Source organism: Haemorhous mexicanus, chromosome 5 (genome assembly GCF_027477595.1).
Source record: "Haemorhous mexicanus isolate bHaeMex1 chromosome 5, bHaeMex1.pri, whole genome shotgun sequence".
In the NCBI taxonomy this organism is placed as follows: domain Eukaryota; kingdom Metazoa; phylum Chordata; class Aves; order Passeriformes; family Fringillidae; genus Haemorhous; species Haemorhous mexicanus.
The window spans coordinates 9,362,205-9,390,082 of NC_082345.1; the positions used below are offsets into that span (position 1 = coordinate 9,362,205).

Sequence of the window (27,878 nt, forward strand, 5' to 3'; positions counted from 1 at the left end):
GTGATGGGCAGGTCTCTGGTGAGGAGAGACTGTGGGAGCTGGAGCTGTTTACTCTGGAGAAGAGAGAGGACTGAGAGGGGAACCTCATTAATGCAGATAAGTATCTCAAAGGAGTGCCAAGAGCAGGGATCAAACCAAACTCTTTCCAGTGGTACCCACTGACAGTATGAGGAGCAAAATCCATAAACCAAACCACGAGAAGTTTCTTTTTAACACGAGGAAGGACTTCTTCCCATTGAGGATGGCAGAGCACTGGATAGCTGCCCCGGGAGGGTGTGGATACTCCCACTCTGGAAACATTCCAAACCCACCTCTGCGCCACCTGCTCTGCGTGACCCTGTCCGGGCAGAGAGGTTGGACTGGATGCTCTCCACAGGTCCCTTCCAACCCTCAGGATCCCGTGATCCCGGGATGACACTGAAGAGACACCGCTGGTGCTCTGCCACGCACCGAGCCTACGGTCGGGTTGGGTGAGCAAGCACGGAACGGGAACCAAAGGGCAAGGGGCAGAGGCTCCATCGAGGGCCGGGGGTGATGCCAGGGGTGATGCCAGCCGTGATTCCAGCCGTGATTCCAGCCAGAGCTGCCCGGCAGGAGCAGTGAGCGGCGGGGGCGGCCCCGAGCCCGGCCGCGATGAGCAGCAGCGTCCGGCGCTGCGGGGGCTGTTCCCGACTTCAGGAGCTCCCTAAACACAAACAGAGCAGTCCAGAAAGTTTACAGAAAAAATTCTGTTTATTCTCTAAAGGGCGCACAGTGGAGCTTTCCACAAACCACGCTTAGGTGGTAATAACTCGCAATCTTTTGTAAAGCAAAACTCACATGGACCCGCCTATCTAATCCACGCTCTCCGCCTACCTAATGCATATTTATCCGGTGATGCAATCTTACGCAATGCTACAAACACAAGGTTGTTTCCTTCATTAAGCAACTCGTATTGTAGAAGTTATCTGACGCCATCAGTTGCGTTTACACAAGGTGAGACAACCCAGCCTGGGGACAGACAATTCAGCTCGGAGGCATCAAGGTGACCTCGGCCGCGGGGAGCGGGGGGGCGGCCGGATCCACATCCGGGTGAGGCCGCGCCGTGGGGGAGCGGGAACGGGGCAGGCCGGCAGCAGCGGGGGCTGGTCCCGGCTGGGTCCGAGCCCTGCCAGCCCCGGGTCCGAGCCCTGCCAGCCCCGGGTCACAGCCAGGAGCTGCGCTGGCCGAGCGGGCGGCAGAGCCCGGCCGGAGCGTGGCTGCCGGGATGGGCCCTTCGAGGTCCGCCCTCACCTGCCGCCATTCTCCCGCCTCCAGCTGCTTGCAGCTTCATCTGTTTCCTCCTGCCTTCGCTTGCCCTCACCTGTCTCCTCCTGCCAGCACCTGCCCTCTCCTGCCTTTTCCTACTTGCACCTTCCTTCTCTCCTTCATCTGCCCCCTCACCTGCCTGCCCTGTGCCGCGGCACTGACAGCCGTGTGTGGCGCTCGTGATGCCCTTAATGATGGGCCATGAGGGTCGCTACAAAAGGGGCTTTTAGAATGAGTTCAGAGGAGCAGCAGGGGCCTGCCTTCCTTCCCTGCGCTTTCCTTCTCTGCACCAGAAAATTGGTGTCCCTGTCAACAAGAGAACGCTTGGAGTAGTTCTCTAGCCCAGAGGTTTGGAAATCCTGGCTGTGAGTTCTTTGCTCTTCTGCTTCCAAGGCCAAACTGTGCGTGGCCAAGTTTTCAAACATTGTCCAGAATCTTTCAGTTGTGAAATACCCTGCGTGATTTTTCAGAGATGCGTGGGCGCCTAGTATCTGTTATTGTAAACAGAGTTAGGTGTTGAGGTATTCCTGAAAATCTCTCAGAATCTTCAGGCATCTAAACCACTTTCTGTAAATCTGGTCTTTAAATATTTTAGGAATTTTGAGGCTTCTGATCTGTGTAACAGGGTTGACTGTGTCCTCTTGATACATCAGCACTCCTGAGCCCACCCTTCTGCTCTGGGAAATTGTCATGATGAGTTCTGCTGCAGCTTTGTTTCTTGTCAGTAGACTCTAGTTTATTTCATAGGCAGTTTTTCTTTTCTCTCTTAGCAATTCTTTTTGCCTATCAATTGCACACAGTGAACGCATCTTTTGCCACCTTTCTGCAGCATTTTAGTGGAACTACGGGTAGTGTTTGTCACAGTGCTTGAACAGCTGTTTCAGTACACCTGCTTAATAGTTTTTGTTCTTAGCACTTCCTGGCTGTTTGCCTTTCTGTTCTTCAGATTTTACTCTTCCACATATATTTTTTGAATATATGGCCATGATCTGAGCGCCTCCATATCCATGGCTTGACTGTGTAAAGTAAATGTTGATGCAAGTGTTGTAATTACTTCCTTGTTTTTCCTTCAGGGGCTATCAGTTTCTCCCTCCCTAATACTGGAAGCAGACTGCTGACCATCCTCAAACACAGACTGCAGGGCAGACAGTGTCTGTTGAGTGCAGTAGTGATCCTCATGCTGGTAGGATCTGAAAGAAGAAAACCACAGTAGCGTTCAAACAGGTGATGCTTGGAAGCTCAATGAAGGGTAGATAATCCCAGAGCCTTTTTCCAGGGCCTCTTAAGGAGATTCTTAATCGAATTTTGGAAGGAAGACAATTAAATACAGGAGATAAATTTCTGTGCTCTGTGCCTCAGTGTGTCTCTGTGAATTGTTCCACCAGTAGCACTTTCTGCTGTTTGTTTGGGACGCTGAAGCTGAGATGGTGTTTTACTGTAGCTCTGCTGAGGGGGTGGGTGGGTCATGTGCATGCCAGATTGAGACAATTGGCATTGAAATAGGGTCTGTTGCCTTTGGATTTGTTTTCATCCAAATCTTTTTTTGACCATTGTTATAATTAAGTTTAAGGCTTCCTACCAGTTTGATTCTACCTGGAGTGGTTGAAAACTGAGCATACCAGATGACACATTTGCTTCTGTCGCATTCACACAGAAACCTCCGTGAGGATTTGGACTCAGTGACTGGTGTCTCACTAGAACTCCCAGTGCAGTTTTAGTCCTTTTGCAATTGATTAGGAGCTCCTTGACTGTTTTCTGCACGTCTTTGTAAACAACCCTGGGCTGTTGGGCCAGCTCCTTCACATTTCTTTCCAAGTGACACAGCTACTGCCAGAGCTTGGAGAAGAGTATCTGCTGTCTAGGTACTGCTAGCTGCTTCTGTGGTGTCAGGCTGATGACAACCACACAGAGTTAGAGATGCCAAAATGCAGTTAGGCTATGAAGCATGTTTCTGCTCCAGAGGAACAGTTGGATTGCAATCTTAAGGGCAGTTACTCCCCAAATGTTTACGGAGCTGCTGAGACAGATACCTAAGCGTGGTGTCTCTCTAAGGGCTTGGCTGGAAACCCAGCTTCCAGGAAAGCTTGCAACACCAAGTGGGAAAAGGTTTGTGGTATGATAGAAACACACTTACAGTGTGTCCTTAAATGTACAGTTCACAGTGCCTTCCTGCCCGTGTTCAGGTACTCCAGGTGTGGTTTGTGTGTGCAGGGCCCAATATCCTCATGTGTGGTGGAATCTGCTGCTGTCCATCTGTGCAGTGCTTCATGCTCCAATGCCCTTACAGGGAGGTTCTTTCTGCTCAAGGAAAACGAATCTGGTTATAATAATGAATGAAAAATTCTTGTTTAACCAGTCTTGATACTCAGAACTTTTACAGCTGGGTTTGTTTGTTTGCTTGCTTGCTTGCTTTTTGTGGAGGGCTTTCCCCTCAGTACACTCCAAGTCTCAGGCTACAGACTCTAAATTTTAAGTCATGTGGACTAAATCTACCTTTAAGTGCAATGTAAGTGGCAGATCATCTGAAAAGTATTTCAAAGTGACTGTCAGACACTGTATTTTAACATCTGTTATGTTTCATTACTTCATTACTTTGATATTTGTAAATGTAAGAATACATCAGAAGTTCAAAATGTAGGACTTGTTTTTCTTTTTTCTACCTCATACTTCTAAAGACTTAAGACTTATGTGGAAATAACCCCTGCTGGTGTTAGTAAAAATAAATACCTTAAATTTGAAGGTTGGATTTATCTTTTCTGATAAGGCCTCTTGCAACCAAATCTTCCCTCATTACTGTGCATCCTTTAAGCAAAGGTATCTGCTCTCTAGACCTGAATCTTCAGAAGTAGTACTGTTTTTACATGTAAAAATCAAATGCTTTGTAATTTTCTTAATGTAGAATTATATTATCTAAACTTTCTTGGTATGCAGTAGGATTTATATTACTTTATCCTGAAGAGTTGGGATTGACCAGTGTGAAGAATTTTGCTTTTCTGACATAACAGGCTTTTTTTCCTTTTCATTGTTCAGTTGGCAGATTTATTTTAGGTGTGACTTAAATGAATTCTGGGGGTTCTGTCCACTCTTTCAATTAAACTATTAAAATTTTAAATTCCATTCTAGGGAGTGGTTGGAGAAACAGAATTATGTACCCATAAATTTCTTTCTAAGTAATCACAGAGGACTTTCTGAATTAAGAAAAAAGTAAAGTGTTTTTACTTACACATACAAGTGGCAATGGATGTTCCTCAAGTGGTTTTCAGGGATGTAATTTTTATGGAGTTTTTCTGCAGTTTCCCATCAGATTTATGTGACATCTGTGTCTGCCTTAAGTTTGTTGGCATTCATGAGGCTGAAATTTCCTGTGATCACCTTGTTACAGACACTGCCTGGTAAATGTTCCCATCCTTTGAATCACAGCTAGAGGAATGGGAATAATATTTATAAAGTCATTTTGGATCCTCAGAAAGAGAAGTATTTATCATACCTATATAATGCCCATAAGAGAAAAGCAGCTTTTTGTATTTGTCATTGGAATGATAAAAATTCATTCATTTGAATGTCTTTCACAGAAGAATTTGGAAATGGATTTAGCTTAAAAATATGTCTTGTGTTATATTTGCAGAAGTTCTAAGTTTTAATTATAAGAAAATCAAGCATGTCTAAACTATAGTGCTAATTTAGTACCAAAAAAAAAAAAAAAAAAGCTAAAATCTCAGGCAGTTTGTAGGACTCTGAGGTCTTTAAAAACCTTCCACTCAGTGAAAATGATATAGGGCTAAATCCTGATTTTTAGGGCTCCCATGAACAACTGTGATAAGTTTTAGAATGTAGAGTTTTTCAACTATTCAGCATTTTTCTTGATTAAAGAACCAAATTTGAACCTCTTTATCTGATAACATATGGCATCATAATACTCAAATATTAAATAGTCAGGCAAGTCTTCACTTGCAGTGAAACATAAGTCAGATTCAGACCCATTCTTCCAAAGACCCATTTGGACCCATTCTTCCATAGACTCCAGGAACATTCCTCTCATTTTAGTGCAGTCCTGGAAAAGATGGCAAATTTTTGTGCCCAAACATAAATTGATTTTAGGTGCCTGTGCAACAGTAATGGTCTGGGCTATTTGTTTCCTTTCAGAAAAAATTATTTACATATTTAATGCTGATAGCAGAGGTGGTTCCAAATTGAGACTTTTGCTTCTCTTCATCTTTCCTCTGGATTATAAGGCTGTAGCAGATCAATCAAAGCAATCTCTGCTGGAGGGTAGGTTGCTTGCAGGAATGCAGTTTGAATCTGGCACTAGGGGCTGACAGTACTTAAATCTTGTTATCTTTGGAAATGAAGGATTTAGGGTGTGCAAGCACATTTTGAAATGCAAAACTTCCAAACTCAAATTTTTCCATTGTGAAAACTAGTAATTTCAAGGCTGTAGCCTTGGATCTGTTACTAGATCTGTTGCTTTTCCTTCAACAAAGGACTTAAAAAGGGGTTTAATATGCTGTGTTATTTGTAGAAAAACAGTTCACAGGGACATTGCTATCAGTGTTTGAGCATGCTGGCTGATTGGGTTTTGTTTCTGTACATACTGGAGAATTGCACTCTCCCTGTGAACCATGCCATTCCTGAGAGCTCTCAGCACACCAAAGCACTGCCTCTTTTGATCTGAGTAGAAGATGAAAAATTCACAAATGGCAATCATTTTCTTCAAGTGACAACAAGTGTGTATGAAAATGGAGTGGAAATTCCATACTTCAGTATGGATATGATAGAAGGCATGTATTGTGAGGAGCAGCCAGACAAACTTTGGGTTTTTCCAGTTCGGAGTGAGGGAGGCTGAGGGGTGCCCTCCATGAGGGTGGCCAGGCAGGGCAGAGGCTCCCAGGTTGGTGCCCAAGGCGTGTCCATGTCTTGGAGGCACTTGGACAATGCCCTTCCTAATGTGCTCTGACTTTTGGTAAGAGCTCAGGCTGTTGGACCAGATGATTGTTGTAGGTCTGTTGTAGCTGGAACTGTTCTGTTCTGTGAATACTCTCGGGAGGGGATGCAGCTGTGGGAGAGGATATTGAATAAATATGAGCTGAAAGGGATGACAGATGCTTGCCCTAAGCTGTGGACATTTCAAGAAAATCACTGCTGTAGACATCCTTGCTGTTGCACATGTGCTGGGCACATCAGCTGGAGACAGAAGAAATCTTGAAGAAGGTGAACAGGTTTAGAGGTGCTTCATCAGTTAATAACCATGCTCTCAAAAAGAGAATATAATCTCCTGCAGGAAAACAGGAGCTAAGCTAATGCTGGAAGTAGTTTAACATTTAAAAACCCAGCTGAACAAACCTCCTTCATCTGGGAAGCAGAAATTAACAATCCATTACATCAATTCATAAGAAATTTGATCTCAATATAGAAGATTTTGAAAGGATTCTTTGTATCAGCCTTACAAGCCTTAAAATTAAAAGCTCATAAGTAATTTTTTGTCTCCTTCCCAGGTGTTTATATTCAAGTTGAATGATTCCACATAAAATTTAAATATTCGAAATACAAAACTTCCAAAGGTTTAGAAATTATTTTGTTATCTAAACTTCTGTTAGATTGTAAATAAATAAATGTACTAAATATTATGAGTTCATTCTGTGTTTCCTTAATGTTTATTCTGTGTCTCCTTAAGGTTTCTGAATAAAGTGAATGCAGGTAAAAGCTATCCAATATTCTGTGTATTGTTCTGAAAACTTGGTCTTGTAGTTCTTTATTCCTAAATACTTTGCCAAAACCCACTGCTAGAATTTTTTTATCTTGAGTTGGGTTTACAAAAAGATGGAATTGCTTTACTTTTAGTGTATTTTAGTATCCATTTATATTAAATACCTATGTTTTCATTTAAGTGTCTTCTGTTTATTGCAGAACACAGTGATGTTCGGGATTTTTAAAAAATTTCTGAGGAAGAGAGACCTACAGTCAAGTTCTTTGTGCTAGGCTTACTTTTTTCAAAATTTTAACAACACATTACTGTGTTACCGTTCTTGAGCTTAGTGTGTGTGTATAGAGAGAAATAAAGTGGAAATCCTGTCTCTGAGGATTGGAATTTAGTGTAGATTTAGATGGAAACCAAAATATTTTAGCATGCATTTGCCAGTTAAGCTTTTAAAAGGACTTTCCATGGGGTGCAGCTTCTGAAATAGTGTGAGTTTCTGAAGAGGGTTCCACACGATGCACATGCCACAGTCAGCTTGCTTTTAGTTCACAAACTGCCACAGTGAAAAATCAGTATCTTGGCCTGATCCACTGCAGACTGAAGAAAAGTTGTACTTGGTTTGAAATCATGGAATTGTTAAGGTTGGAAAAGACCTTCAAGGTGGTCGGGTCCAACCATTAACCTCTCACTGCCAAGGTCACCACTAACCCCTGTCCACTGGTGGTACATCCCCATGTCTTTTAAATGCCTCCAGGGTTGGTGGCTCCACCACTGCCCTGGGCAGACTTTTCCAGTGCTTGGCCACTCTTATGTGGAAGATTTTTTTTTTCCCCAATATTCCATCTAAACATCTCCTGGCACAGCTTGAGGCTCTTTCCCCTTCTCCTGTCCCTTGTTCCCTGGGAGCAGAGCCTGACCCCATCTGGCTGCACTCTCCTGAGTTGTGGAGAGCCAGAAGGTCCCCCCAAGCATCCTTTTCTCCAGACCAAACATTCCCAACTCCCTCAGCCACACTGTTCACAATTCTCTGGGCCTGTTCACCCAGCCATTTATTTTACCTGGCAAAGAGTGCGCAAGTTCAAGTCAGGAGCAGCCAGTTTCTCCAGGTGAAGACATTGGAAAAAGATAAGTTCTACTAAAGTCCAGGTAAAAAAATCCAAAACCTTTCTCTCATCCAAAACGTGGGTCACCTTGTCATGGGAGATCAGGTCAGATCCTCCTTCCCTCTCTGTTGGTTGATGGGAGGAATACTTCCTAATGTCCAGCCAGCTGGGACCTGCCTAAATAGCCAGGACTGCTGGTACATGGTTGGAAGTGGCTCTGTGGGCTCTCTCAGCAGCTTGCAGAGCACCCTCAGGTGGATCCCAGCCAGCCCTGTAGATCTGTGTGTGTCTGAGAGGCACAGCAGCATCATATTCTGGAATTCGGGGTTCATTCTGCTCCCCTCCCTCTCTTCCAGCTCAGGCCTGGTTACCTTGGGGACACCTGGTCTTGCTACTGAAAACTGAGGCCAAGACAGCACTAAGTACTTCAGCCTTTTCCTCATTCTTTCTCATTATTTTCCACTGCATCCAATGAGGGTGGAGATTTAGACCTCCTTTTCTTCTTGTTGTATTTATAAAATCATTTTTGTACTGTCTTTTATGGTGGTAGCCAGGTGAAGTTTTAGTTGGGCTTGGGCCCTCTTGAATTCTTCCCTACAGAACCTCATGCCCTCTTTGCAGTCCTGTTTCCCCTCTGCTGGGTTGGTTTTCTAGCAGACACCCAGTAAAAGGGCCAGCAATTAATTGTGAGACTTCTCCAAGTCCTTCAGAGAATATTTCATCTGTCTCCATCCTAGTTGTGTTGGCTGTAACATACTCCCACTGGGATATCTGCCTTGTTCACCTTTCCTCGGATTTTTACCCAAAATACTTTCTGCCCCCTTTCCCCTTTTTTCTTTTTTTTCTTTTCCTCTGGACAAGTTCCTGCACATTTGTTTAGCACTGATGGACAATAGCATTGTAAACTGACTCTGGAAGGGGTCTCAGAAACTGAGAACTTTAAAAGCACTTTTGTTTAATCCACTTAAAAATTACTCTTACAGAAATTTAAGGGTAATCACAGTATGATGAATGATAAAATGAGATACTGATACTCTTAAGACCAGATGAAATTTGTTATTAGGGGCTAAAAATAGGTTCTGCTTTAGTACTTTCATACCTTTTCCAATTAAAGAGTGCTCAAAAAATGTGTGATACAGCTATTTAACTTCCATCAATATTGAATGTACCTGGGATTTAGTTAAATTATCCTTAGAAATGCACTTATGAACTGCCTTTAATGTTTATAAAGAGGCCTGACTTGCCCTTTTGTTGGGGTTGAAAGAACCATATTGGTTTAAGAATCTTTAGGTGGAGAAGAGAAAAGAACTAATATGCTGGAAAATTTTAAAAACTGAGTCGAATTATAATTATGTTTGGAAACTATTTCATTTAAATTGACTGTGTGCCCTGAAGACTTTGCTATACATAGATCCTTTTGTTTTACTATCTGAAAATAAGTGTGTTCTTTGTCTTTCTCTTTATATGTTTATATGCCTGTATCTAGGTACACACACCTGTATTGCCCCAGTGGTATTTTCACAGTTGAGCAAAGTCAATAGTTGTTTCTTTGGATTTTGTTTTGCCGTTTTTTTTTTCTTTTTTTTTTTAATAGCAAGCTAAAATAATGTAGTGTAAATCCCTGGTACTTTCAGAGCATACCTTTAGATGTTAACCACCTTTGTCATCCATTTATGAGGGACCTAGGTAATACTGTTAAAAAATGAACTTATCAGTAAAAGGTTTCAAAAGGTTTTACAAAATTCTGGCTTGCTAAATTGCCTTAATGTATTCCAGAGTGTGTTAAGGAAAAGATGGAAGTGGTTAATTTATTGAATCTGATTAGAGTCTCTAGTAAATAAAATAAGGGTTTTAATTTTTTTTTAAAGGGCTTTTTATGTTAAGTTTTATGTCAACATTGAATACCATGGAAAAATTATTGTATTTAAAAAATTATGTGTATTTAACCTGGTTTAAGTCTACATGACTGCAGAACACGTGAAGTTGGTAAAGCTAACAAAGGATGGAACACTGACAGTGTCTTTGGGACAGCAGGGGCTAATGATTAGATTGTGCTTATTAATCCAGTCCAGGTTCCTCCATAAGGTTTGAATTATGAAGCCACACACCAAATAAAAAAGTGAGGGAAGGCTGAAAGGACACCAACAGTCTCAGAGTTGAGTTTAGTTCTAGTCTTAGGCAGACTAGAAAAGGCAGGTTCCTGGTCAGAATTCTGGTGCCAGCCTGCCAGGCTCCCTCCTGAACAGCTGCTCTCATGAAATGCACTGGGTTTGAATTTCTTAAAATTATTTTGGCATTTAAAAGGGTTTTTTGTTTGTTCCCATTCAGTGAAATTCTTTACAATATTAATTTTCTGTGTAAGTTGTGCAGTGTGCAATAATTGTCCTGGGGAAAGCAGTCATTTGATGATAGGAATAACCTGTTAATTATGAGTGAAGGAAGATAGTTGGTGAGTTTTTCAGTTGATTTTTTTTTTACAATCATATATTTTAGAAGATGGCCTGATTAGCTTGAGGTTGGCCATTCACATACATTTCTTTGTTAAAGCCTTTACATAAAATTATAATTATCACCTGAAACTTTAAATTGCTAAATGTGGGTTATTTTTTTTTTTAATTACTATTGAGTGTAAGTGTAAGGCATTAATGGTTATTGTTGTAACATTCAAGTTTTTTCTTGCTGACTTTAGTCAAGCAGAACTTGTTTTCATTGGGAATTTTGCTGACTGAAGACTATGTAATTGCCCAGTAATTAACATAGTTAAAAGATATCACTCTACGTGTAGTTTGCACTTTGGAACCCAAGCGTTCTGTTGGTTTTTGCAGCATTGCCAGAAGGGATACTTTTGCATAGTAAGTTGAATAAATTTCAGTAGTTCTCTTTAAACAGTGCTGGTTTCAAAAGCCATTAGCCTCTGTGAATATATAAGGCCCTTGTTACCTTAAATAATTCCATGAATTCTCAAGTATATTATTTCTAATTTCACTGTGTGCTTGTATAAATAACTGTCCACTACAACTTGTTACTGTTTTGTTCTTGTACATGTATTCTACATGCCTGGAAGTTTTATACTTTAGGATGAATATCTGTTAGGCATGCATTTGCTTCCAGTTTAGCAAAAGTGCTAGAGGACTTACAAAATTGTGATTTAAAATAAATTAGCTGAGAGAAGGAACAACTGGGTTTTTTTAAACTGGGAAGATATGGAGCATTTTGGTTTTGTCTGTTTGTTTGGGGCTGGGGGGGAGTTTAACTCTTCTTGAATGAGAAATAATCTTTGCTTAATTGTTAACTGATGTGTTATATTCTTGGTATGTGCCCTCCTCACTTACTTGGTCCTTAAATGTCCTGGTAACTTGCTGAGTATGGAACCTCTTAGGAAACATCTCCCTCTTTCTGAGAAGGGCCTGGTAGTTCTGACAAATCTTTGTCAAAAGCTTTGGCCCTAGAGAAGAGCTGTGTTCTAGAAATGCATAGTAGGCATAAAGAATCAACCTGAAGTGATAAATTATTTTAAAGTATTGTGATCTGATTAAAAGAAAAGCATGCAGGTGTTGAACTCAAATCCTGGTTTCGCTCTGGCCTAATCTGGAATCTCAGTTTGCAGCTCCCTCAGCATATTACAAAGGCATTGATGGCAATCAGCCCTTACTGTGAGAAATAAATATTTTATATTTTTGATTGTAACAGAGAACATACAATTACGATAATATCCATTTGGTCAAAGATCATGTGATGAAAAGTGTTGTGTTGCATGCTTAGGAGCAGACCAAAAATGAAGATGAAAAAAGGAAAGATAATGTGCACAGACATTCTGGCAGCAGTGTTTTCTGTTGGAAAGCATATTAGCATTTTGATTTTACTTGTTTGTGAATTGGGAGTTGGACAATGTGAAACCTCTCCATTTGCTTTGTAGGAGTCATATGAAAAGGAATTTTAACAACTCACATTGTGAGTTGCTTCTTCATGAACCTGACCATCTCTTTGGAGAGCATGGAAAATCAAGTTAATCTGCTTAGTATGTGAACAAAAAGTCATCAAGTCTTCTTTTTTTTAAGTATTAGTAAAGGGAGCAAGAGGTGCAATGATGATACATTCTTCTTTCTGTGTGGGAGGGAGAGCAATATCTGGCCTTTTCTGCTTCTAACAGTATATCTAGATCTTGCAAACAAAGGATTAAAATGACCAGTTTTTTAAATGACCAGTTGTGTTGTTTTTGAGTTTTTGCATTAAACTTCCATAAAATCCGAATTTCTAATAGGTGATTGGGACAAAATGAATATTACAGCGTTATTTAAGGTTTTCTTTTTCAAGACCAGCAACTGAGTGATATAAAATCAGAAGGACTTGAAAATTTGAGACACAATGTCATGTCAGAGAAATAGATTAGTATCTTGTTTCTTGCCTGAAATGAGTACCTTTCCCTTTGAGAGGTGCTGTACTTTCAGGGTTTGGAGGAAGCTGAGGGGAGTAGTTTTATTAATTGGAAAAGTGAATCTTCCAGTCCATTAGGAGACATAGAGGAATGATAAAAGAATGCTGTGTATTTTTATGTAGTACAATCCTATCTTAAATATTGTATTTATTTAGTATAATCCTATCTTACCATGTGCTGCTGATTTTGTGGGGTTTTTTGGTTCTTTGGGTTCTTTTGGTTTTTTGTTTTTTTTTAAGTATCTATGGCCACATGTCAGCTATTCTGACAGAAGATTAGAATGATAGCCTGTACATGCTGATATTTCACACTTTTTGTGAACTGTCTCTCTGTAAGTTAAAGAGTATCTTTTTCATAATATTTAACTGTCAGATGTACTGATTATATACTTTATATTTAGACCTGTACTATCTTACTTTGCTTTTAATTAAGAGAAAAAAGCCTCATTTTTAGTGCACAACAAGATGATCTACAGAATTGTTGAAGTTTTTACTTTAAAGATTCTTCTTCTCATGAAGGAGTGTTGGGTTTTAGAATAAGTGATTCACTCAGCACCAGATTTTCATAGGCAGTGCATTGTGCCAAAACCTGATATTACCCTGGGTTTGGTTTTGTTTCGTTGGGTTTTTTTACTTTTTGTTTTCCTGTAAAGCATATATTCCTTCTTAATGTGAAAGGTCTTGAGCACTCTTTTCATAACATTAATGACATTTATTAGTGCAAGTTGCCACACATCCATATGAGCATGCATTCAAAGACCTAAATTTTTGTTTGACATGTTGTTATATTAAATTGTGTTGCTGTGATGCTCTTACTGTTACTAAGATTGTGTCAAACCTTCTATTTTCACATACCTGTTTTGTGACAAAGTTCCCTTGAGGCAGAACTTGGTGCCTTTTACTCTTGGAAAACTTCTCCATTGTGCAGATGCCTCTTTTTAAGTTCTGTTAAAGCACATTACTGTCTTTGGAGGAAAAAAGAATTGATTGCATTTGCTAATGCTGCTTATTAACAGTAATATGGAGAAGCAGGAGAATTTCAATTGCCAGTCTGAGTTCTTGAAGCTCAATAATATTTTGAGTGGGAATGCATTTGAAACATGTGACCCTTTCTTTTTGCTTTTAAACCCTCCATTTCTTAAGTTTTTTCAGACATGAACTGTAGAAGAAAGGCCACGGTTTGTTCTGGCATTCCCAACCTCTTAACAGGAGGTGTTTCTGTACTCTCTATTTGCTTCTAAGTAAAAAGATTGTGTTCCTAAATCAGTGCTGTAGAAAAATCAAGCATATAGTTGGAGTGACCGGTTGCATGCAATTGTTGGAACTGATATCAGCTCTTCTCTTGAGAGGGAAGCCCTGAATTGCAAAGCACTGTCTTGTTTAAAGGCTGAGAGGAAGATAAAGGGTGAGACTACTGAAACTGGCTCAAAGAGCCATTGATTCACTATGAAATGTTAGACTTCTCTTTTTGAGAAAAAGAGCTGCTATTTGTAATTGTCTTGCCGTGTTCATGATCAAATAGTATCATTTAATGATTTCTAGGAAAGGTTTTGGATAAATTAATGAATTAACAAAGTAATTTATTGCTTCCAAAGAAGAAGCATCCCCATGCAGTTTTGCTTTCTTGATATTTTTTCCTTAATGCCAAAAGTTCACCTCAGGCTTTTTCATGACACATTTCTGTTGGGTACAAAGATTTATGTAACACATTTTTTCTTTGAACTCACGATGAAAATATTTCTTGGAAACATACAATCATAGAATGGTTTGGATTGGAAGTCATGTCAAAGCTCATTCATTTCCAACCCCTGACATGGGCAGAGACACCTTCCACTATCCCAGGTTGCTTGGAGCCCCATCCAGCCTGGCGTTGGGCACTTCCAGGGATGGGGCAGCCACAGCTTCTCTGGGCACCCTGTGCCAGGCACTCAGCACCCTGACAGGGAACAATTTCTTCCTGATATCCCATCTAAACCTTCTCTCTTTCAGTGTGGAGCCATTATCCCTGGTCCTGTCACTCCAGGTCCTTGTCAAGAGTCTGTCTACATCTTTTCCATGGGCTCCCTTCAGGCACATTTCATTAGGCTTTCACTCCTTTTATTTCTCCTACAACTCTTTCCCTTTCATGCTCCTCTCTTGAGGTTGGTTCTTCTGTCATCAGCAAACCCAGTCATAAATGATCTTGGACAGATGTTGGTAGGTATGAGCACAGTTCAGCTGAAGAACAATGTCAAAAGTGGATTCACTTTTCCTTTTAACGGTACTGTTGTGGATCAAAAGGAATACATTGAAACACAGACCATCCATGGAAGGTGCATTTAGAAGTTTTCTAATCCAAACCACTGTGTAAAGCAGATCTGGTTAGAACAGGTGGGTCAGGGCCATGTCCAGTCAAATTCTTTGTGATTATCATTAGGAATAATTCTTTGTGGTAGGGTAATTCTTCAGGGTAATTCCTTGTGATTATCCTCAGGTCCAACATGTTTGTGGGCAGCCTGTTCCAATATCTGGTCATAATTTTCACTATTCCAACTTCTGTCCTAAGGGTTTTGTCCTAATCCCAGTGCAGCTCTGAGAACAGCCTGGCTCTGTCTTTTAGAGGTCTGTGATCAATTTATGGGTTCCAGTAAAATTAGAATACTTAAAATATAAGAGTTTTTATTCTACCATGGTCACTTTTTCTCAAGCATTTGTGGGACTACCTAATTAGCACATGACAAGTCAGGCTTTTCTCATCTCTCTTTTTTTTTTTTTTTTGGTGGTTGTTGTTGTTGTTGTTGTAGAATACAAACTAAGCTCCAGACCTTCTGATTATCATTAGTGTGAATCAGGTTTCAGAGATTGTTGTTATGGACTTGATGTTGATTAATTAATCATATTGCCTGGCAGGGGGAATTTCCTCCAAAGCACAGTATGTTTGAATTGTATCCACTTTGCCAGAATTCTCACAGAAGTTTAAGTGCATTTTGTAAAAATGCGTGGCTTTTGAAGAAAAGGATGTTTGTGATAGAGAAAGCTTAGAGAAGGCCAATAGAGAAATGTGAAAAATAGTTAACTGTGTGATTTCTTATTTTTATAAAGCAAAAACTAGCCTTTCCATGTTCTGGTCACAAGAAACCAATTATAGTGAAGACTGAAGATCTGAGAAGGTGAAGACTGAAGTGCTAACCCTCGAGTTCCAGAAATTGTTAGAATTATGTCTTGGGAAAGATAGGTTCTGTAGGTACTGAAATAAGCTGAATAATACTGTATTTAAATATTTCTGCTGGAGTAGGTAATGTATTACTTGAAACCATCTTTGAATATCTAGAGTAAAGAAGCTGGTATTTTTTAAGTAGATTATCATCAAATTTGGAGGAAATTTCATAGGGCATGCGTTTCCCAGTTTTCTCTGTTAGTTTCTTCTAGGATATGGTTGAGGAATTGACAGGTCTTGAATATGTTTTCCACACGAGGCTGTGGTGCTGTGGGTTGGTTTTTATGCCCCCTCCTATGTCATAAGTGGATTTGAAAACCAGTACTTGCCCTCTCTGTAGGAGCTCTCAAAGCTCATTTTCCTCTTGTCGGTAAAAGTGGAACACTTAATTTCTTTTCGTGTGGTTGTGTTTGAACTATGGTAGTGAAATGGACTTCAAATTTGTGATTCATTGCTTTTTCCTGCTTTGCTCAGTGTTTAAAAAAGCCAAAAGTTATATGCTGAAGAATAGTGCCCTCAAATTCTAAATCATAATTTTTTGTGGAACTGATTTTGTAGATTTTCTTAATACCGGTTTTTGTGGAGTTTCTGAGGTTTTTTTCTCATATGGATTCAGTACCTTGAAGATGAGAATATTATTTCTAGTGATTATTCAAGTTTCTTTAATAAAGGCTATATGCAGCTAAGGTGTTTATTTATACAATGTGGTTCTTTGTCCTTCTAAAAAGGCTTTAACATTGGGAAAGGCAGTTATGGAAGTCTTACAAATCATGTAAGATGATCTTGCTACATGAAGCTGATACGAATGCTACACCTTTTTCTGGAACTGTTTTGTTACTTGCAGCATTGGTATGTGAAAGTAGAATTATTTCAAAATTATTGGTGATGCTAGGTGAGGAGCATCACATAATAGGATATGCAATCTTCCATGCTTTTTGCAGGACCTGGATCTCTCACTTCAGGAGGTCTCCTGACAAAAGGACTAAGTAGTAAAATAAGCTTCCTTCCTTCCTTCCTTCCTTCCTTCCTTCCTTCCTTCCTTCCTTCCTTCCTTCCTTCCTTCCTTCCTTCCTTCCTTCCTTCCTTCCTTCCTTCCTTCCTTCCTTCCTTCCTTCCTTCCGCCACTTCCGCCACTTCCGCCACTTCCGCCACTTCCGCCACTTCCGCCACTTCCGCCACTTCCTTCCGCCACTTACTTCCGCCACTTACTTCCGCCACTTCCTTCCACCACTTTCTTCCGCCACTTCCTTCCTTCCGCCACTTCCTTCCTTCCTTCCGCCACTTCCTTCCTTCTGCCACTTCCGCCACTTCCGCCACTTCCGCCACTTCCTTCCTTCCGCCACTTCCTTCCGCCACTTCCTTCCTTCCGCCACTTCCTTCCGCCACTTCTGCCACTTCTGCCACTTCCTTCCTTCTGCCACTTCCTTCCTTCCTTCCGCCACTTCCACCACTTCCGCCACTTCCTTCCTTCCACCACTTCTTTCTACCACTTCCTTCCGCCACTTCCTTCCTTCCTTCCTTCCGCCACTTCCTTCCGCCACTTCCTTCCTTCCTCCCTCCCTCCCTCCCTTCCCTCCCTTCCCTCCTTCCCTCCTTCCCTCCTTCCTTCCCTTCTTCCCCTCTCCCACCCCCTTCACTCTTTCTTTCTCTTAAATTCGCTGAAGGAATTGGTAGAAGAATTTTTGGTATTGTCATTTGGTTTATAAAATCTTTTTTGTCTAAATTGATCCTTGACTTTTACTGTCTCATTCCTTAATGTGCTGTTCTCATCTCTAAGCATTGAAACCTTCTGGAAACTCTTCAGAATAAATGGATCAATGGTAGACCTGAAAGGAGTAGGTAAAGAAAATTCTCTGGGTGTTTCCTGCAGTGCTTGACTGCTGCTACTTCTTAGACCAAAGTCTCAGTCCTTGCAGATATTCTGAACTTCACAGTGTGTTGCTTTAGGCAGTGCCAGAGCTGGCCTTGCTTTTTGGTTGGGTTGCACGAGTTGTCCTGAGAGGCTTAGCAAACTAAATTGTGATTACTTTAATGGTGAGCTGCTTTATTTGGGCTGTGGAAGAAAATTCATTACAATGGGCCAGGCTTTAATTTTTTCTTAAAAGTATTACAGATTTGAGTGGAATCAATTGTAATATAAGCAACTGCTGCTGCAAAATAGGTGGGTGTGCAACTTCTGACATTTTTGGTTTTTGTTTTTTTTCCTAGTAGAAAAGTTTTAACATTACTTAATGTACTAAGTGTTTATTGAGTCAGTACTGGAAGTGTAATCAGAGAATAATTTAGGTTAGAAAAGACCTTTAGGATCATGGAGTCCAACCTTTAACTTCCCACTGCCAAGTCCACCCCTGAACCTCATCCCCAAGTTCCACATCTACATGTCTTTTAAATACCTCCAGGGACTGTGATTTAACCACAGCCCTGGGCAGCCTGTTCCAATGCTTGGCAACATTTTTGGTGAAGAAATTTTCACTGATATCCAATCTAAACCTCCTCTGGCTCAACTTGTGGCCATCTCCTCTTCTCCTATCACTTTCTGCACCCTCGTGTAAGGGAGTGGTAAGGACTGATAATATGCCTCTGAGTCTGTTTTTCTCCAGGCTACATGAACCAGCCTCAGTTCCCAGGGAAAAGTTGCTATGACACATTCTGTGTTGCCTTCTTTTTCCCCATAACCTTGAAATATCTTAAATTCACCGTGTGGGTGGGCAGGCTCCTGTCCCCTGTGAAGTGAAGGTGCAAGCAGCCCTGTCACTGTGCCTTTCACTCTGGGAGGTGACCAGCACTCTGCTTCCTGGCAGGGCAGGTTTCCCACAAGTCCCTTTTTTATGATGGGATCCACACTGGAATGTGATGGAGAACACTGGTGTTTTGGTGTTGCCTGGTTTTTTCTTTCTTGTGATGGGGTAGGACACACAGCATGCAGACTTGTTAGGGTGGTTTTTCTTCTGTAGGAAATTTTACAAATGCTCTAAATGTATTTTAGTTTCCCTTATGCTTTGCATTCATATTCTGCTCTTTCTTGAGCTAGGTATCTTTTGGGATATGTGTATTCTGTAATTAAATTTTTCCAATTAGTGGCTTAGTAGCTATTATGAGTTTTTAAGATTCCAAGTACTTATCCTGCAGCTGTAATTGGTATAAATCAGGAGGAAAGCCTGTATCAGCTAGGGAAAAAGAAGGAAGTTTGTTCCTGAATTTTAAAATTTGTGAGTGTTACTTGGAGTTTTGATGAAAACCATGGGGAAAAGTGCATGTGGGCTAGTTAGATCTTGGTGATACAGAAATTTATAATCTGTCCTGCTCTTTATCACAAAGGTATTGCCACTGTACATGCTTTCTAAATTATGTCTTTTTAGTTTTGTTTTATTGTTTTTTTTTTTTTTTTTTTTTTTTTTTTTTTAACGCCTCATACTTATCCTGAGTAGACTTTTTGAAACCTGCAGTTTTAGCCAAAGATTTATTCTTCAAATGCTGTGGCCCATAATATGTCCACTCAAGGGGCAACTGATAAGCCTGTCCTGGACTGAACACATTGGATGAGGCATTGAGGCATTTAGGAAATACAGGAATGATAATAAAACTGATAGGTTGTCATAGATAGGGAGTTATCCTGGGGTTTGCCAGAAATACAAATGCAGCAGCCCCACCCTCAGGCAGCTCCACACACACCATTCTGACAAAACATAAGGCAGTATATTCTGTCATTTGTTCCATTAAAATGTGCAAAAATTCGGCCCCAAACTCAAACTTACAGGCCAGGTTATACAGAAGTCACTTGATTGTACCTGGCAGAATCAGATCTCAATTACCTAGACAAATTTAGATTATCAAGACTTGGTTAATTTGAATTCTCACTAACCAGAGGTGGATGTGAATTCGTCCTAATTCACCATTTTGTCTTTCCACCACTTTTGCCTTTTGGATATGAAGACTACCAGGATTTCTGGTGGGATTACAATGTTCTTTCTCCCCCTAACTGTTGGAATGGGAACAAGGAGCTTTTTTTCCTCCAGCTTACATTTTTCTGCTTTATTTATTGGGAATGGCTCTTGTTCTTCCTGTGTATAAAAACGTGCTTTTGGTGTGTCTGTAAGGTAAGCACATTTCACAAAGTTCTCATGACCTGTTTTAAGCTGCTGGCCAGGCTTTGGTGACTGGATTTGGCACAGGAAAGCTTGTGAGCTTCTCAGGTATGCACATCAATCTGAATAAATCCATCATGCAGCCTTACCAGCCATGCAGGAGAAAGCCTTGAGCAACCTCATCTGAAATGCAGTGTTGACCCTGCTTTGAGCAGGAGCTTGGGTTGGATGACCTGCTGGTCCGAATTTTGGCGGAATTTACTGTTCCATTTGGTGGATTCAAACTTGTTGATAAAACCTTCTCAAAATTCAGTGGCTTGCATATTCCTTGTCCATGGAAAGTTTCCTTCCTTTCACAGCATGTGACTGGAGAGCTTCTCAAGCCTTTTAGGACATGACTGTCTGAGAACTGCAATGTTTTGGAAATGACCTGGGCTGGATGACCTACTGTGTCTTTTCCAACCATAATTTCTATGACTCTGTAATTTTGAGGTTGACTTCTTGTTGCCCAATTTTACAGTTACTTAATTCCAGTATCGGGCATATTTCAAGAGACCACATTAAGTCATGGTGAGACTGTGTGGGTTGTTTTGTCTTTTTCTGGTATTTTCCAAATCCTGGAGGTTGTCAGCACTTAATGTATTCTTTCCTATTCCTGTGCCACAAATAATTTCCTACCCTGTGAGGAAAGAAAAGTCTGATTCCCCATTTTGGAATAGATGGTTGATTAAAAGAACTTGCTCCCAGATTTGGTGCAGTTCTAAGGAGAGGTGTTAGGCTACTTCTGTTATTTATTTGCACCAGAAATGCATTTCCATCATGAGAATAAGGGATAGAATTGAGAAATTTTGTATTTGGTCAAATTTTCAGCATTGTTATCAGTTAAATTTATAATGACTTATAAATACATTTTTAGAGCTAAATGCACATGTACTTTGAGGACTGTGAATGTCTCCTATTTCTGTTTCTAAACATTTCCTATAACACTGAGGTGGTCCTTTCCCCTGCAGAAGGCTCCCTTTTTGTGCAAGAGATCATATTTTGGGAAATGCATCGCCTAATAAGAACTCTTGCACCAACACTCTCTGAAGAGAACCTCAGCCTTTGACTTTTTGAAGTGCCTTATATCAGCATCCCTCAGGATTCATTCTGTGCTTTCTAACCTAATCTGCTGCCTGCATATTTATGACACATGTTGAGTTTGCCAATTTCTGGTATTTTTAGATATTTTTTTGCCCACAGCAATCAAAGCATGGAAATAAATCAGGATTTTGAAACAGAGGTGCATATACATGTATGAATATATATTATACACACCCAAAGAGCAAACAGACCTAGAATTCTCTCACCTGGGGGAGAATCACTTGGCCTGCAATTCCTGTGGGGTTTCTGAAGAACTGGAAATTGGAGGATTAGCATGTAGGTGTGTAAACACCATTGGTACTACAGAGACTTGCTGGGGGTTCATTTATCTTTTATTCCATTGGAGTGATATGTAAAATAATTAATAAATTAATCACACTGTTACAGCCACAAAATGTCTGTGTTTAAAATTTTTGGGGTAAAGGTAATCTTAGGTCAGAATAGTCCTGGGATTGTTACCAGGTTTAAAAAACTGTTTATGAAATGCAGTAAAAAAGATGATGGATTCAATAACAGGTTTTTCTCCAGTTTTTCTTCTGCCCTACATTCTTTTTTTCTATCAAAAGTTCTGTTTTATTTATGCATAGTTTCTTATAAATGTTCTTGAAGGAGAAATGGAAATCCTCACATGTTTTCTTTATAGGGCCTTCTGTCTTTACTGCCTCAGGTCAGTGTTGTATTTGAAGAGAAATCAAAGTAGTTAATCACTTCTTAGAACATGATTTTACATATTTTCTATTTTTGTTTGCCTTTTATTTTTTTAGAGACTCTCCATTTTAGCATGCCTTTCCAAAATTGCTTTAATTCTTGTTGAACTCCTCTGAACTTATTCCAGTTTGTGTTTTTAAAATACAGTGCTGAATGTAATTTCCCTGGTTGAGACACAGCCAGTTCTGAGATGATGGGAGTAATGTCTCATGCACTTTGTGGAGAAAATCTGCTTTGAAGGAACTTTGTGCAGAGCCTGTAAGACCTGTTGATGTGATACAGAGTGTATCACAGATAAAATAGATAGAATAGCTGTTTGCCTTTCTAAAGGCTCACTTTCTCCAGCTGGCTGCTCTGCCTGGTGCCTGAGCACTGGTTTGTGCAGTGATTGTGTCAATCACCAGTCTGGTTTGGGTGGTTTTTCCCAGAATGTGGCATGAATGCAGTGACATTCCTAGTTTGTGCTGTCTCCATCTGCAGTCCTGTGCTGTCCACACAATCTCCATCCATCATTTGTGCACACACGTGCTGCATTCTTGAGCTGTGTGTTAAAGCTCTGAATGTTGATAGACTGCATGAATGTTTTACCAATTAACCTTAACACTGATTGGAAAAATACCCAACTACCTTCTTTTTCTCTTGGAAAATGAACCAGCCCAAAACCCAACTGACACAAAGCCATCCAAACACATCCTAGTCCCTAGAAAGATACTTCTTGTACCACGTGAGACTAATGAACAATGCTTCAATTTAGACAAATAGTTCTAGTTACACTGTGATAGTGATGATTTATTATTGTATCAGAGAGTGGTTTGGGTTGGAAGGGACCTTGAAGATCACCCAGTTCCATGGCAGGGGCACCTTCCACCAGAACAGGTTGCTTCAAGCCCCATCCATTCTGTCCTTGGGCACTTGCAGGGATGGGGCAGCCACAGCTTCTGTGGGCACCCTGTGCCAGGGCCTCTCCACCCTGACAGGGAAGAATTTCTTCCTGATATCCAGTCTTAGCCTACTCTCTTGTAAACAGTCCCTTTTGAAAGTTTATCCAGCCTATAGACTGTTTTAACTGAAGTCAGTTAGATTTATAAATATTTTAACATCCTATAAAGGCCATATAGGTTTTTTGGATCATCCTTCATTTACCTCTCAGATATATATATTTTATTAATACATAATACCTTTCTTTCAACAGCTTTGTATATCTTGAGTTAGTTTCATTAGCTGAGTAACTTAGCCTGCTTTTTTTTTAAAAGGAACTGCAATTTAACTATAAATATATCCAAATGCCACAGAATTCAGGGCTGCAAGTCAAAAATGCTGATCAGTTTGTAAAATCTTAATCAGTCCCTCCATGAAACCTAGGGACGGGCCTCTGTGGTAGCAGAAAAATTTCCAGAAATTCACCACAGTCTTTTTCCAAGCTGCAGTTTGTTCTGATGTTGCCAGACAGCTAAGAAGATATGGGAAAAGCAGGAAATCTTTTTGGATTTAATCACAGTGCTTTTTTGGAAAAGCAACTTAACAATGGAAAATATTTTTTATGCTCTAAATTATAAACACAAAACTATACGAGGTCCATGGTAGATGATGACTGCACTTAGATAGATTGTTTTCCTTATGAGTGAAGATAACCCTTCATTTTGGAATCTGGTGGTCACAAATCCTATTTCATATACATATTTGTGTATTTATTTGAATATATATATATATATATATATATATATATATATATATATATATACAGACTAGATTATTTGATGGTTGTAGTACCATTTGTTGAGGTACTGGGGACATGTTTGCTATACCTGAAATTTTTAGATATAACCTTTAGGTAACATCTTCATATTTTCCTCTATGAGGAACCTTTTCCTGCGTTTTTGCTTTCAAAAGATGTTGGACTGTGTTGATGGGCAGTGCTTATGTTTTCCCCTGAAGTTATTCAAGTTCTGTTGTAAAACACCCAATGTTTTGTATTTTGCTCTATCGATAAAAAGCGCTTCTCAAGTGAGATCTTGCAGTTCTTGGCCTTGCATCCTCTGTGTGAAAAAGTTCTTATTTAGTCCCCTATATCTGTTTTAGGACTTTTAAGTGATAGAAACTTCAGGTGGGCTGTGGAGATGAGATTGGAGGGAAGGACTGAATGCTCATTTCTGAGCGAGCAGGGGATGAGGTTATGAAAATGTTTTAAAATCAAGATTTCTTTTGTGTTCTAGTGCCTGCTGAAAGATGGATGATGATGACTTTGGAGGATTTGAGGTATGCTGTTTCGATAACTTTGCTTTGAATTTAACAATTTTCAACTATTTTATGGACAATTATAGCATTTTGTAAAATATGTAACAGTTTCTTCTTGTTTCCAGGCAGCAGAGAGTTATGAGTTTGGAAATGGTGAAAAGCAGACCACCTCTCCTGCTATTGCTTGGGCAGCATTTCCTACAGGTATTGACAGAATCACTGTAAAAATCTTAATATTCTATTCCTGTCCTTGTGTACTCACTGTAAAAATTAGGGCTTAGAAGGGTGAATACAATCAAATAATGGACAATAAAAGAATAGCCAGCAGTCAAAACTTGAGCATAAGAATGTTCCTGAGCAATTCTATTGGGAAGCTGCACTTCTCAAAGGTAAACTTTATCGAGGAATGAAAGAGAAATTCAGTTTATACAGTAGAAAAGCAATGGAACTTCTTTATTCAAAGGATATTCTTTTCTCCTGAGTGTGGAAGATGTGCTGCAAATTTTGGGAAAACAGAAAAAGTTAAAAATAGGACTGTGATGAAGTCTTTTCCTTGCTTTGGGGGAGAGGGTAGGGATGAGAATGATTGTTTTTACTTAAGCCATTTATATAGTTGAAAAATATTTTACATATTTTTTATCTCAAGCAGAAGCAGAAACATTAGGGAACTGTTGTATTAATTTATACAAGTGCCTGGTGCCTGTTTGGATTTTAGGAAATTGATAAAAGTTTATTGATAAATGTATATTATCAGTAGAACATAAAATATTATGGAGGTGTTACTGATTTTGTTGTGGTCTGGATTTCACTCTTTTCACAAAACAAAAGAGCGCTTTTGCTGCACCAGGAAAAAATGGCCAACATCCCACATTGTATTGTTATGAAGAATAAATTGTGCAATATAAGGCAGGGATTTTTCTTAACATGAGCTCTCTATAAATCATGCTCTTAAAATGCTTTTATTAATTTATTTCTGGCTTTTATCTCTTACAGAATATTTAGTTTTATTTGTCATCGAAACAGAGGAAAACAAATACTAAGGATAGAATATTTTTCTAAATAACTTTATTATCCATCTTGTCATTTTGACTGATATTTAAAATTACTGCTGAAATTCAGTAGCACGTTTTACTGTGTTTAATAAATTAAATCCAATATAGCTGTGCAGTGTCTGTCAGTGAAGTCCAATTAAAATCCTGTAAAGTGTGTAGAATTAAAATTATTTGTACATAACACAGAGGTTTTTTGTATGATTTTAAGTGACACAGAAGTCCTAGGATAAATTATACCAAGATATTTTAAGCATTTAAAAATTAAAAGAAAACTCCTGTATTCTGGGTATTTGTTACTGTAAAATCTTTACATAACTTTTTCATGCAAATATTGCTCTGAATAAATTAGTTTTTTGCAATAGGCAAGGTTTCAATAGTATTGACCAAGTGCTTCTTGGGCATTGACTTGTAGATGGATGTTTTCAGTAACAGAAATATCTGAATTGTCTGCCCAATGTTATCTATGTATAAAGATGTTCCTGTCTTACCCTAGAAATTTCTTAATAAGGCTTGCTGAAAAATTCACATTTATTATGGTGCTGTCGAGGTGATTTTGATAAATTTGGGGGGTGATGACATTGTATACACCCAAGATTTGATAAACTTTCCAGAGGAGGACTTACTCCTCTTGTGAATTTCCAACATGTCTGCTGTTTGGAAGTTATAAAACAAAGCACTGAAGCCTGTGGCTTCAGTATTTTTTAGTGTGCAGGCAGAATTCAGAAATTATTTTTAAGGCCTCAGTGGTGACTTCATTGCAATTTTGCCCTTGAAGTTGGTTTTGGGCTTCTTAGTTTTTTGGTTTTTTTTTTTTTTTGTAGTATGTACCAGGTGGCTGTAGATTTAAAATGTGAGGATAGCAGATGCAATTACTTTTCTTCTATAATAGTTTGGCTTTGGAGGAATAAAATGTGCGGGAGAACTTAGTGCTATGAGTTACCAGAAATAATCTTGAGGGAGCATCAGAGTGGTTTTTCCCACTGTGGTCACAAAACCAGTTTTAAACTCAAACTTTCTACCTGAATGTTACTTTTAATCAAAGTGTTCAGGGATAGAGTTTTCAGTGTATGCAGTATAACTGAAAGTGTCCTTGAATTATAATATCAAGAAAGGGGAGTTGAGGAAGGAAATTTAATTTTGTTTCTGTTTGTTTTTTTTTAACAGCTGAAACCTACATGTAGGGCAACTGTGCTCAAAGTAGTTTGCAACATTCTACAAAAATATGTCAAATAATTATTATATGGTCTTTTGCTCAGAGCCCTGCTGCCATATTAATTCTTCATTGCTAGATATAAGTAACATCCAAATAATAAATATTACCCATGTGGTACATTTGGTATTTGATATCTTCATTTTGAAACTCAGTACGAAGGATAAGACTCCATTGGAATGTTGATTTAACAGTTCATGGTCATCCATTTGGTTTTGTTTTCAGAATTTCTGATCCCCCAGGGAATTTTAATAATTGTTTAAGCTTCATTATCAGCATAAAGACATGGAATTTTCCTTGCATTAGCCAGATTGCAGGCTGTCCCTGATCTCTGCTGCTGTTAACAAACTGCATGGTTCTGGCAGTTCTTACATACAAACTTATGACAGAATGTTCTTAATATTGGGAAGCCTGGTCTTCAGAAATTATTAGACACTTTTAAAGTACAATTCTGGCAATTACATATATACATCTTATTTCAGCCTTTTCAGGTGTATGGCTTTTGATATGCCTGTAATTGAGTGAATGCTTCTTTTCCCTATAGTGCTGCAGCTCTGATCATTGAACAATAAATTTATTTGAAAATTCATCAGACTTAGCCTGTTGAAGTCAGGTCAGGTAGTTCTAACAGAAGCAAGTTTTTGTTTCAGGGGTTGTGAAACTGTTCCATTATGGTAACTTAGGCATGGTAAGCAGGAATGATTTAGGGGTTCTCTTTATAAGCGAATTTTGAGCTGAATTAAATGAAATTTCACCAGTATATACACAAGAGGAATGAATTAAGAGAGCTTGAATTACAGACATAGCACATGTAGTTCTAGAAATGTCTAATTTATGAATCTTTAGCATTGCTGAAAAGTGAAAAGGTTTTGTAAAAAAAGATGTTTGAATGATACCTTGGAATGTTGCCACCTTTTCTTGTCTTCTGCAAGGTCATGTGTTTAGTTGAAAATTTTAAACCTAAATGTTCAGAAGTGCTCGCCAGTGATTGTTCCTCATTTCCTAGGTTTCATTTTGGCAACTTAAGGAGTGGGGATTTTGTTTCTGGTTTGGTTTTTTCTCCCCTTCAAGATGCAAGGCATTCATTACCATAATTAAAATACTGAAAGCTCCCACTGATTGTAGAAGATTCCACATAAAACTCCACTACCTGAAAAATGGAGTTTTATCTCTGGGATTGGACACCCCAAAATATGTGAATACCTAAAGCTCTAATCTCAGCAAGTCTACATTCCTCATAGGTGCCCAGTCTCCATGGCTGTTTTTTTCTTCTGTGATAATTTATTGATATGTGAACTATGCCTGTGCTATGGTAATCCTCACCAAAGGTTGAACACTCTCATCACAAGGATCAGTTTTTCCATGTGAACTGACAGTTTTAATAAGAGAACCACTTGCCTGCTTGGTCAGAAACTGCCTGGAACATTATTTTAGCTGTTTTTCTGTCAGATGGAAATTGATTTAAAACTGAGACTCAGGCCATTAAGTGATAAGATAAAACTGAGACTTCAAGGTTTGTTTAGCTACAGAAAGATCATCTTCTGTCACTTCACTGTCACTTGAACAGAGTAGGTAATTGTTATAGGAAGCTGCCTTTGAAAGGAGACATTTGGAATGGGAGGGCAGTTTTATCTTAAGGTATTTAAAAGAAAGCCAAAAAAGTCCTGCTTCCAGTTCTGGAGAAGAGTTAACTATTAAAATGCAGTTACCTAAACTGGTTCCTGTTCTGC

The 27,878-nt window shown here is 39.4% G+C and overlaps 1 protein-coding gene across 8 annotated transcripts in view; it reads left to right on the forward strand.

Annotated features, from left to right (window-relative positions):
• The first annotated feature begins 330 nt into the window (after positions 1–330).
• CCDC91 (coiled-coil domain containing 91) overlaps positions 331–27,878 on the forward strand; it is a 119,818-nt gene continuing 92,270 nt past the window's right edge. For 4 of the 8 annotated variants that reach the window (XM_059845824.1, XM_059845830.1, XM_059845831.1 and 1 more), the window contains exons 1-4: positions 885–975; positions 2,361–2,511; positions 23,865–23,907; positions 24,012–24,090. In XM_059845824.1, coding sequence (XP_059701807.1) covers positions 23,878–23,907; positions 24,012–24,090 — 109 coding nt within the window. In that variant the 5' untranslated portion in view covers positions 885–975; positions 2,361–2,511; positions 23,865–23,877. Of the gene's footprint in view, positions 471–862; positions 1,025–2,360; positions 2,512–23,864; positions 23,908–24,011; positions 24,091–27,878 lie in introns of those variants that run through there. The other 4 variants (XM_059845827.1, XM_059845828.1, XM_059845825.1 and 1 more) reach the window with 4 other exon arrangements.